At 36.9% G+C, this 12,712-nt stretch overlaps 1 protein-coding gene across 2 annotated transcripts; it reads right to left on the bottom strand.

The window, feature by feature from the left end:
- Positions 1 to 429: 429 nt before the first annotated feature.
- lipea (lipase, hormone-sensitive a) lies at positions 430 to 8,604 on the bottom strand. 2 transcript variants are annotated; one of them, XM_077549536.1, is made up of 11 exons: positions 8,510 to 8,604; positions 6,818 to 7,068; positions 5,233 to 5,517; positions 5,026 to 5,116; positions 4,794 to 4,939; positions 4,494 to 4,679; positions 4,235 to 4,387; positions 2,887 to 3,031; positions 2,458 to 2,685; positions 1,808 to 2,190; positions 430 to 1,182 (listed from the first exon to the last, which is right to left on the bottom strand). In XM_077549536.1, exons 1-11 carry the CDS (start codon positions 8,523 to 8,525, stop codon positions 952 to 954), a joined length of 2,115 nt encoding a protein of 704 aa, XP_077405662.1. In that variant the 5' UTR covers positions 8,526 to 8,604; the 3' UTR covers positions 430 to 951. The 2 variants fall into 2 exon arrangements, with proteins under 2 accessions (XP_077405662.1, XP_077405663.1); XM_077549537.1 differs by lacking the exon at positions 8,510 to 8,604 and adding an exon at positions 8,203 to 8,218.
- Between the last annotated feature and the right edge of the window lie 4,108 nt (positions 8,605 to 12,712).

Consider the following 12,712-nt stretch of genomic DNA (forward strand, 5'->3'; position numbering starts at 1 on the left):
AAAAATAAACGCGCACGGTTAATCTATCTTTCATTGTTCTGTTAAAATACTGCCATTCAGTCTTGTTTTGTTTTTTAAAATCATTTTAGCAACCGATGATGCAACCTAGTGGCAATCAGAGAAAAAGTTTGCAAAAACTACTACAAATGAATGTAAAATATTGTGTCTCATGTTAAGGCATCAATCATTTCGGTCTCTTGAATTTGAAACACATCAGTGTGAATTGTGTGAAATTGCCACAGGGGCCACAATTTGATATCCTCTGCTTAGCTGTTTACAAAAAAATACAAAATACAGGGTGTCCAAAAAGTGACTGCACACTTCCCTTTTTCCCCGAAACAAGGTTGAAAACCTTCATTATACACTGAAAGAGCTGCAGAGAAGTCCTTTGTAAATGTAAAGACTCGCATGAGTACACATAAGACCCAATAATGTTGCATTATTGATTTAATAAGGCTTTAAATATTACATTGTAATAAATATTAAGAAATATTTACAGTATAACTCCACTGCTGAGCAACACATTGTGATTTCCACAATATTGTTGACATATTACAAAACGAAATTATGAATCTGTAAACTGTTTTGTGTGTAAGTAAACCATTAATACAAGAATATTTGGAATGTTCCTACGTATTATAGTACTGTACATACAGAAATTAAAAAGGCACTAACACTCCATCAACTGCAACTTTTGTGCAACACCAAACCCCACCTGCATTTCTCATACATAAACATTGGGAAAACACAACACATTTTGTTGTCATTGTTTATCTTAAAACCAACAAGAAAAAATATATATTTAAATGAAATTATCAGTGACTCTGACAGAAGAAACTTTTGGGCATGAATTAGAATTTCACTGTCCCAAAGAATTGTATTCTTTTCATTTCTCCCTTATGAAAAGACATTTTCAAAAGAACAAAATCCCATCGATGAATCACCGTGCGATTAATCTCTTCTAGCTTCGAGACAGTTCTGTGTGTTTCCTTGCAGAAAAATCTCCCTTATTTTCTCCAAGCAGATTTCTGCAGCAGCCTCCGTCTCCTTGGAGAGCTGCGACAGGCTGAGGAAGCCGTGCGGAAGGTCCTCCACCACTGTCAGGCTTACAGGCTGGCCCATGTCCCGCAGCTTCTTGGCGAACATCACAGAGTCGTCTAGTAAAACATCCAGAGCAGAGGCCTGTAAGGGAATATGCACAGGTCAGGAAACAAAATGAAGCCAACTTTCGGAGTTAACAAAGTCTCAATTAAAAATACTCTTTTATAGGAGGTTTCTCTTTGCCCTTTCCCCCTGAAGTGTAGCCTTTTTGTGCCAAATTTGATATTTTTTATTTTAAATCTACTTCAGTTGTCTGCTGGTATGGAGGACCAAAAACGCCAAAAATAATAAATAAATAAAAACATATATAAAAATAGAATTCAAAAAATTATATAAATGAAAATAAAAACAACCACGACACATCCCCCCTCATTTGAATGACATTTCATACCCCATTTCATGTTGGACAGCATCTGCAGCATGAAATAAATATAAGGGCAAAGTGTTTTTATTGATATATATTTTTTTATTTCCACATTTATTTTTATATTTATTTTTGGAAACTCGTTTATTATTTTTGTATTTATTTTTACGTTTAATGATTTAATTGTGATTATTTTTTGTATTCCATTTATATAATTTTAATTATATTTTTACAGCCGTTTTTATTTCCACTTTTATTTATTTATTTAATTAATTTTATTTTGGCATTTTTGGTCCTCCATATATACTAGTAATGCTGTACTGTTCAAGTTTTGTATCTCACCACAAAGTGAACAGGCGGCAGGCCTCGTAGAAGGTTGTCAGGCGCAAGCAGCGGTGACGCAAAAGGGTTCCTGATGATCGGGCAATTGGTCGGCTGAACCACTGCAAGGCATTCGGAGCGCAGGGGTCCAAAGCCATCTGGGTAATCCACGTAACATTGGGAGTGTGGCGGTGAGGCATTCCTGTGTGTGTCCGTGCTTGTGGATTCTCCGGGTCTCGATGTACTTGAGTGGGCTCCGCTTGTGGGCCACATAGGTTGCAGAAAGGATTGGATCCAGCCGGTGGCTCCCTGAGTGAGCTCACTAAGCAGTGCGGTTGTGTCTCTGCCCAGAGCTCTTAGACTGCTGCCTCCCACAGCGGGCTGTACAGTCTGTGAGTCCAAACCTAGGAGTACACAAGTGGTAGGATGTGAAGAAAAAAAAAAACAAGCAACAAATAATTCATCATATATTTCACAAAAGTGAAACTAAACATTCTAAAATTACCCTCAGCCTACCATGGGACACGATGGGTAAAATTGTATAACTAATGTCGTCCTCATGTCCACATTACCCAGTTTGCACACAAATACATTGTCTATTTTGCTCATTAAAGTCCTCTCAGGTTAAATGATGTGTGAAAGAACATGCGTCTAATGCCGCACGGACCTACCCGCATAAGCATTGAGGCACTTTGCAAGAACACCTAAAGGTAACAGCGGGTCAATGAGCGTGAGCAAACGGGAGGGCGAGGCGTCCGTGGTGAGCAAGGTGGCGGGGTAGGCCGCCATGATGCCGTCAGGGACTCGGATGCCGCACGTCATGGCCTTCATGGACACGGTAACGCAGAGGTTGCCCCCAGCGCTGTCCCCTGCCAGACAGACACGCTCTGCTGTCGAACCTGGGACACAAACACAAGGAGTTATATAATTAAAGGACATTTGAATTACATTTAATACATTACTTTTGAGCTCTTAAGGGACATTCTATTTTTACTCTAAAACAGTCATATTCATTCTATGGAAGAACTTGAACAGAGCGAGGTCTTCTTAGATCCAACTATAAAAAACTAGCAATGAATTAAAGAATATTTCTCACTAACCAAGCAGATGGCAGTTTTTCAAGGCCCAGCAGTAAGCGTAGAAACATTCCTCAAGAGCTCTAGGAAAAGGTGCTTCAGGTGATAGAGAGTAGTCAACAGAAAGAACGGGAACGTTCAACCGCTTCGACCAGCTCCGCAGATAATGCTGATATAAAAGAAGATATGAAATGTTTTTAGACCTATGGAGCACTTCGGAATCATGCACACTAAAAACAGTTGGGTCAAAAGTAACCCAATTATGGATCAAAAATGGACCGATACACTTTATGGGTCAGTTTGACCCAATTTTCTCAATTGTTTTATTCAAAATGACCCAATTTTTGACGCAAAGTTGAGTGAAATTAACCCAAGTAGAGGATCTAACCCAACTTTATAAACAAAATAATCCTCTTTTTTTGTGTGTGCAAAACCCAGAAAGTTGGTTGAAATTGACTCAAGTAAGGGATCTGACTGAACTTTGTGGAAATTTTATACAAAATGACCCATGTACAGGATCTGACCCAAATTTATGGGTTGTTTCATACAAAACTACTCAAAAAAATTTACCCAAAGTTGGGTAAAATTAACCAGAGTAGAGGACAATATTCTGTGTTGTTTTATACAAAATTAACTTTTTTTTTGTTGTTTGTACAAATAAACCCAGAAAGTTGAGTCAAAATGACCCAAGTAGAGGAACTAACCCAACTTTCTTATTGGTTGTTATATACAAAATGATTGATCAACCCAGAAAGTTGGGTCAAATTGACCCAAGTAGAGGATCTGACCCATCTTTCTGAGTTGTTTTATACAAAATGACCCAATTTTTTACCCAAAGGTGGGTCAAACTGACCCAAGTAGACAGTCTGACCACATTTTCTGGGTTGTTTTATACAAAATGACCCTAGTCTTGACTCAAAGTTGGGTCAAATTGAACAAAGTAGTGGGTCTGCCCATATTTGACTCGTAAATAAATGGAGTCATTTTGTATAAAACAACCCAGAAAGTTGGGTCAAATTGACCCAAGTAGAGGATCTGACCCATCTTTCTGAGTTGTTTTATACAAAATGACCCAATTTTTTACCCAAAGGTGGGTCAAATTGACCCAAGTAGTGGATCTGCCCATATTTGACTCATAAATGGAGTCATTTTGTATAAAACAACCCAGAAAGTTGGGTCAAATTGACCCAAGTAGAGGATCTGACCCATCTTTCTGGGTTGTTTTATACAAAACGACCCAAGTTTTGACTCAAAGTTGGGTCAAATTGACCCAAGTAGTGGATCTGCCAATATTTGACCCATAATTAGGTTATTTTTGACCCAACTGTTTTTAGAGTATGGCAGGGAATAAATTAAATCATGACCGACGTACCTCATGTGATCTGGACGTCTGGGCCACAAAGCCTCCTCCATGGAAGTGAATGAGCAACCACGGGGATAGCGGTTGCTTCTGCACCCACGGGAGATTGGAAGCAGAGACAGAGGGCGGATCGCCGCGAGAAAAAGACAAGAGCTCCTCACTGTCCTGCAAAATAAGACAATTGAGCTCCGGTATGGGAAGCACAGTATGGATTTGGGGGGGGACTCAGCAAACAGGCATACATTCAGTTTCCATCCATGCCATTATTCACCTGTCCTTGTCGAATCTCATGGGAGATCAAACGCAAGTGGACTGGCCCGGGACCCCAGTGGGCCAGCGGAGGTGACACGGTAGCAGACAGATTTGGGTCCGAAGACAAGGGGAGGCGGAACGGAACAGGAGGTATCGTTAGTGTGAGGTTCAACTGGACGGGGTAGGAAGCTATTCTACTGAAGCCCTGAGGAGAGAACAACATGAAAACAGGAAATACATTTACACTCTCAATTGAACTTCAGGTAAGAAACAAGAACAATACTAGGAACAATAATGATTAACATTTGACCCTGCCTACTGTTAAAAGCTCAGACTCTGTGATGTTCCAGAAGGACTTCCAAAATTGCATGTCCAGGTTCTGAGTAATCCGTTCGAATTCTGCACCGCGCAACTCTGGATCAATGACGTATTTTCCTGAAGTGAGGAGAGACAGCGCTGCTAAACCTGGCAAGACAAAGAAAGAATGAAATTAAAACATCTCAAATGGACCATCATATATAAATGTACCACAGGTCAGCATAACGACTCACCCAATCCAGACTGCTGTTTACCATAAGTCTCACCGTATGAGATCATGCTTATGACAATAGTCTGGAGGAACGGACGAAGACTCGGTGAGAACTGTCCAAGGAAACAACGGAAGAGTTTTGCTTCAAATACGGAAAACGTGTGACCTAAACCTTCTTAAAATTCATTCCGTAATTATCTGTAACATCTTCACAGAATCAGTTTCAGACCTGAAAGCCTAGACAGCGGCCATAGAAACAGGCTTTATGCAAGGAGCTGTACTCCTGCACAAATCTGCGGCTCAGGTCCAGGTCCTGCAGGGAGTACAGTTGGCCAAAATCGTTGTCGTTGATCAGCCGCTTGGCGAGGTAGAGCAGCGCCCGCAGTTGGCAAAGGGCGCTGCAGTAGGCCTCCATTTCGGAGGCATTGTGGTCCGCTCTGAAGAAGGCACTGGTGTGATTTGAGGCAATGTAGCGAGCCTTGTGTAAGAGGTGCAAAACACACGACTGCAACACCTGAAAGTTGCGCACACACACAAAAAAAGGAATATGATCAGAAGTGTTGTGGTTTTAGCGGGTGAAAAGCAACTGAGACTTTTGTCAATGTTGTTTTATTTTGTTAAAATGGAATTCAACCCCCCCAAAAATATATATATATTTTTTTTTTTTAATGTTATATGCAGCCCCACTAGTCTAAATACGGTATTCTGGTTAATATTGTATTAGTGCAATATGAGTTAGGCAGCAAAATCCAGCAGTTTTTTTTAATCAATATTAAAAGGCAGCCATTTTGTCATTTGCTATTGAGTGAAAATGACATCACAGTTGCTCAGGTCTCTGGTAACAACCAATCACAGCTCAGCTTCAGAAAACAGGTGAGCTGTCCATGTCAGGGGGAAACCATTTTGCCACTTGCTGATGAGTTAGGCAGCAAAATCCAGCAGTTTTTTTAATCAATATTAGAAGGCAGACATTTTGTCATTTGCTGTTGAGTGAAAATGACATCACGTCTCTGGTAACAACCAATCACATTTCAGCTTCAGAAAACAGGTGAGCTGTGATTGGTTGTTGCCTGAGCCCTGAGCAACTGTGATGTCGTCTTCAGTCCAGAGCAAGTGGCAAAATGGCCGCCCCCTGAGATGGATAAAAACGGCTGGATTTTGCTTCATAACTCTTATTCCACAAATGCAATAGTAATCAGAATGTCATGTTTAGACTAGTGAGGTCACATATATGTAACAAATTATTGTCAAGAAATGTTTAAGGTTGACTTCCTCTTTAATGTTGTTAAATTAAACATTAGAAATTATATGAAAAGACTGTTTGAAGGGCATTAGCTAGCTCATCTGTACGGTCAAAATAAAAATAAAAACACATCTAGCAGAGAGACCTGGAGGCTCAAAGGCGCGCAACGACCAACAACCTAATTTATTATTTTTATTTTACAATATCTTGTAATACGTCTAAACACGGCATTCTGATTAATATTGCATTTGTGGAATACGAGTTAAGCAGCAAAATCCACCCATATGTATCCATCTCAGGGGGCGGCCATTTTGCCAATTGCTGCCGACTGAAAGTTGTTCAGGCTCAGGTAACGAACGACCTGTTTCCGGAGTTTGGTCATGTGACATTCGCAAGCCGAGTCGTGATTGGTCGTCACCTGAGCTAAAACTGATGTTATTTTCAGTCGACAGAAAATTGTATCAGCGATGACTGGGTTTTTTGTTGACAATTTTGTTTAGAAAACAATATGTTGTCCACATATGATATACAGTACAGTAAATGAAAGGAAAAAAGACACTTATTTCCATACCTTGATCAAGGTGCGATACCCATTTCCAGGTGTTTGTGCGTCAAAGTCATAATGGTGGTAGACGGCAGTAAAGCTGGTGGCCAAAGGCTCAATAGCTCGAGCATGTTCCTGAATCTTTCTCATGCACATCACAAAGCGCTGGCTCACAGGGCCAAAGGCAAGATCAGCGGAACGGTCAGAAAAAGCAGCAATATTTTCTTCACACGTGGCTTCCAAGGCTGAAAACACAACCTTGAAATCCATGTCGGAGGCTGGGGATCAAACAGAGACAAGAGGACCTAATTAAACTTTAACCTCGTTTATATGTCTTTCTAGCTTCAAGTTACGTCATGTGATTATTGTGTTCATCTTGAAGAAGACGGACTGTAAACCTTTGGGTAAACACGCAAGACTTTAATGATCTTTTTTTCTGCAACAAATGTTGCTTCTCGGCTTGTTATCTTGCAAAGCTGGAGGACGGCACTTTGGACCCAAGACGGGCTAGGATGACACTTATTTTAGATGTTTTGTGTCTGACAATCCTAACAAACAAACATTTGAAATGTTTAGAATTTTGGAGCTTTAGTCAAAAAATAATGTGACCCTTTACATTTGAATGGGATTTTGGAAACTTTGCAATTTAGCAAAGTATTTAATCCATAAAAAACAATGGATGGCAATTGCATCAAACAGTTAGATATTGCAGTATAAAATACAGTAACAATTTTATTTGATTAAACAAATGCTGTTTTAGTGCCTTGCTCATAATAGTGACTGATGTTAGGCGGAACAAAAAATTCTAAGCTTTTTGACAAATAAAATTAATTACATTAATTTATTCTTTTTTTTTTTATAGTTTTGTCATGTTTGCAACTTAATTTCAATAAATATATTCTTGAAAAAATAAATTATTAAGTATGAGGCATAGCTGGAGTAGCATAATGCTTATGGTAAGTGTGTAGTAGTATATCAAGAACATCGATGAAACAAAGTGTTGTAATATATTAAAAAAATACATAATATTTAAAATATAACCGAATATTATATCATGTATACGTTTTTTAAAGGTACTCGTGAGTTTACAAGCACTGGGGAGAGGTATGATGGGTTCATTGATAATTTTCTAGAGTAAATCATTTTATTGATTATGTATTGTAAACACTGAAAGGAGAAACAAACAAAACACAAGGATAACAACTTTGCTATAAACCTACGACCAAATCTTCCAAACACATTTGACTAATTAAATAAATAAAATATTGTCACCAATGTAAGCAATTCGAAGATTTGATTTTTGCTCGTCTAATTCTTGTTCTACCTGTTGGATCTTTCCAGCAAAACGTCCTTTGACCCCAAACAGTTATTATTGTTCACTGTCACAGCCTGATAACACTTTCCGCTCTCACCTGATTGCGTGTCAACCACATGAGCTTGAAGCATTACAGGCAGCGTTTTCAGTCGATTGCTTTCTCTCGAAAACGCACTCACAAGTTCTCGAACCTGTTTAAGAATGTTTTCACGACCCGATGAGCAAAACGCGTTGCTTGGAGCGAAAACTTTGACGGCCGGTCGGCCGGATCAACAAGTTGCTTCATAACGAAAGCACGTAAAACAGCGTGAAAAGTGAACCCCATTACGTCTGTCTTAAGGCGATTCATTTTCTAGCCAGCTATGGAGGTAAAAATGAGCTGATATTTGGTTTGGCAGACTTACCGACGGCGACAGGCATCCTCGTTTCTTCCTCAATGGGGCGTCGTGACTCGTGAGCGACAGCCCACCCAGGGAATTCTGGGTAACGTCATGTGAGCGGCCTCTTAGCTAGCATAACAAACCGCAAACCAACTGTCGCCTAGTAATTATTAGGATCGCCTTCAAAACACACCACGCTAAATTATTAGCATCAAATAATTCTAATTACGTAGATATTATACAATATTATTATTTAAAAATAATAATACCAATAATTATTATTAATAATATATATTATATGCATGTGAATTGTATTTAATAATAATAACAATAAATACCAAATGCAATTTTATTGTTATTATTACATATAATATTGAGTACTATACAATGCTGTATATTGCTTTTAAATATCATAATTATTATACTTTGTGATAATAATTCGTATACAGTAATATTAAATATAATACCCAATACAATATATTATATATTGGCGACTTCCTAAAATAATCACCGAAGTAATTTTTTCAGGAAACACAAAAAATGCATCAATTTGTATCACGAGAAGATGATTTAGGCAAAAATAAAAATAAAAATTGCAAAATAGTCGGTGCTTCCCGTCGAGCATATGAATGCGTTATCCTTTGTATACAGTATCCACTTTCATGCCTGCTCATTCAAATAAGATCTAACACAAAAGCTGTACTGTATACTAAATTCTGCCTTCAGAAATATGATTATGCTCACTTTAAAAATAGCACTGTATGAGAGATATTCATTTAACACTGTGGGTGTGGCGACCTCTCATCATATGAATTGCTTTTTTAATTATTTAGACTAAAGAAAATGTTTCAATAACTAGTGCAAAGTAAAGAAAAGAGGAAAAGATAAACATGTTTACTGCAAAAAGGTCATGACATCCTTTATGGAATACAAAACTGTTGTCGTTTTCTACTATCATACAACCCAGTGGATGATCTATAAATAAAGTAGCAGAGGCATCCCAATGATATATTTTAACTTCACCCAAATGACTGCCGATTCAGTATGAATAAAAAGATTAAGTCTGAAGATTATATTTAATGGCGTGCATTTCAAAGGTCACCTTAGTCAGCTTATGTTGCTTCAACGTGACAATTACTGAAACTGTCAACTTGTAAACACTGGCCTCCATTTCGACTGGTCCCCATGCAGGTGGCAGCCCGTCCAGCAAACGCTACTCTGGAATTTGACACTGTAAACTAAATAAGGGACACCTTTCCTCATCTGATACATGAAGGAATGGAGGAAATTCCTTTTTTATTTATACTACCAAGTTCAACTGCTACTGATTCATCATGTTTAACGATTAACAATAATTACAGTTATAATGATTGGTCTGGAAGGGCTAAATGATTCTGGGCATTGTTTTATCAAAGAAAATGTAATAATGGAGGTTTCCTGGGCATACAGTAAATCAATTACAGATACAGGAAATAGGACTTCAGGACGTTGGGAAAGTCCTGCTATATTCCTTGGATTGCAGTATTTGACCGTGGCTACGGTTTTGTCGGCCCAGTGACTCAGCTTTTTTCATGTAAATTTTGTCTCACGACAAGTAGTGTCAATTGAATACTTTATTTGAGTATTTTTCTTTAGAAGAAAAGCTAGCTTCCGCTTGCTACTTTTACAGAAACTAAATTTACGTGAATAAATCTATATTTCCCTCAGACATACACTCATACGTCTGCCTAAAAATCTTATAATTTCAGGTTACAATATCTCCTCTCACAATTTATAAATGGCTGTCTAGGTCTTGCTTTTGGGTGAAATGCCCTTTTAGGACTCAATAAAGTAATCTGAATCTGGATTTGAGATTTTTGTCTATTTTACATTTATTAGTGGTTATCAGTTATTCAGTATTTGAGTAGTTTACTTACTCTTCTTCAAGTAATTATTTGTCCGACTACTCTTTAATTTTACCCAAATCATATTACTGTATTCTTAAGTACGCTTACTTGAGTACAATTTTTGACGATTATTATTATTATTCAGTATTATTAAGATATCAGATTAATAAATTTTTGTCTTTGAAATTAAGAAAATCTTTTATCTGGATGAGTCAATCTCTGAGTATGTTTTTACATAATTAAGTTTCTAGATGAGTCTCAAAACTGCTCTGAATTTCCCATGCGTTGACTTTTAACTCATTCACTGCCATTGACGCCTATGTACGTCAAAAATTCATTTGAACTATTTCTTTTAGTTTGACATTTTTTTCCCACTTTTGTTAACAAGAGTATGCAAACCTAGAATTATATATATATATATATATATATATATATAAAATATAAAAATTGTGATTAATTGTGAGTTAACTAGTGAAGTCATGCGATTAATTACAATTACAAATTTTAATTACCTGACGCCCCTAATTCTTAATAAAAAATAAATAAATCATGAGCTAACTAGTAAAGAATTAATTACAATCAAAAATTGGATCACCTGACGCTCCTAATATTTAATAATCTTTTTTCTTTTCTTTTTTTTTATTTTAAGAAAAAAATATCTTTTAAGATAATCTTTTTCTTTTAAAAAATCAGGCGATTAAAATTTGTTATCGTAATTAATCGCACTAGTTCACTAGTTAACTCACATTTTATATCTGTTCTAAATAAACAATAAAAAAAATCTAGGTTTCCATACGCTTGTTAACGAAAGTGGAAACAAATGTTAAACTAATAAAAAATAGTTCAAATGAATTTTTGACGTATATAGGCGTCAATGGCAGTGAATGAGTTAATGCCAAAACTCAACTTGATCTGTTCTGACCAATATGTTACAAGCTGAGGCTTTACCTCCAAGGTTAAAACAACCGCCTGATTACCTCTGACCCCAGACGCACATTTTTCTCTGCCCGTCTTAGGATAGGTTAGCAATCAATACATCGAGTTTACTAATAAACTGTCAACAGAGGTGCCGTGCTAACAGCTTCCTTTGAAGCGTTTTTTTGCAAGCCAGTATAATGAAACAGAACACCTGCATGGAACTGAGTGTGAAATGTCTTTCACTTCACTTTAACATAAGTTTGACTGTCTGAATGGGCGTAACAGGGCAAAACTTTGTTTTGGTTGAGCAGGAAGAGGTACTTTGTAAATAGTAGTACAATTTATACGACAGGATTTCACCATACTGTATGTACTTATCACTTACTAAATCACTGCACGTGCATGTCACCAGGAAACAAATTCAAACATTGACGATAAGCGCCATCCTTTGTGGGGGTTTTCTGTGTTTGATTTGTCTTTTGGAGCATTGCAGTAAAATATTGAATTTTTGGAACAATGTGAGTGCATCATATCTAATACGCTTTAAAGTGTACAAGCCTCCAATCATATTGCACCACAAAGATTTTTTTTTTTTTATTGGAGATGAACACAGGCGATTAATTTTTTATTTATTTATTTTTTAAAAAAAATATTAAATTAAATTGAAAATTTTAATCGCAATTAATCACATGGCTTCAATAGTTAACTCACGATTAATCACAAATTTTATGTATGTTCTAAATGTACAATCAAATGTTTTTTTTTTCTGTTTTCATACTCTTGTTAACATAAAAGTTGGAAAAAATGTTAAACGAATAGCAATATGGCTGCATCTTTTAGTCATTGATACAGTAATTTCAAAAGAATTCCTAAAATTGAGGTTAAAAAAAAAAGTACTGTACTGTAAAAAACGAGTGTGATATTAATTTGTGTTGAGGTCATATATCTGCCACTAGATGGCATTATTGCATCTGTAAGACAGCTCAGTGCATTTTTCTTTTCATATTAAGAGCTAGCTAATCTTTAACATGAACTAACTTGTAAAATTCTGCACATTTTTAAAATGGTAAAATACTAACTTGACTCCAGTCTTTACACATATATGCATTATTATTAAATGTATTACTGCAAAATTTTTACGTGTCTGCTGCATTGCGACTGGAATTCCCCCAGTACAGGCTTTCCAAGTAAGGGGCGATTCTCGGGCCTTGTCCAGGAAGAAATTCCTTACAAAATCTCGTTAAAAGGAAATGCTACATTTATTAACAAGTTCATACATATTGTAAAATGACAACAAGAAACTCACTGCATCATAGCCTCTCAAACGGAACCCCACCAAATCGAATCCCGCTTTACAACTTCCTCTTTCTATAAACTAATCGTGTGTAAATGTCTCATTAAGATTTTATCATTATTATTTTTT

Source organism: Vanacampus margaritifer, chromosome 17 (assembly GCF_051991255.1).
Source record: "Vanacampus margaritifer isolate UIUO_Vmar chromosome 17, RoL_Vmar_1.0, whole genome shotgun sequence".
Lineage (NCBI taxonomy): Eukaryota > Metazoa > Chordata > Actinopteri > Syngnathiformes > Syngnathidae > Vanacampus > Vanacampus margaritifer.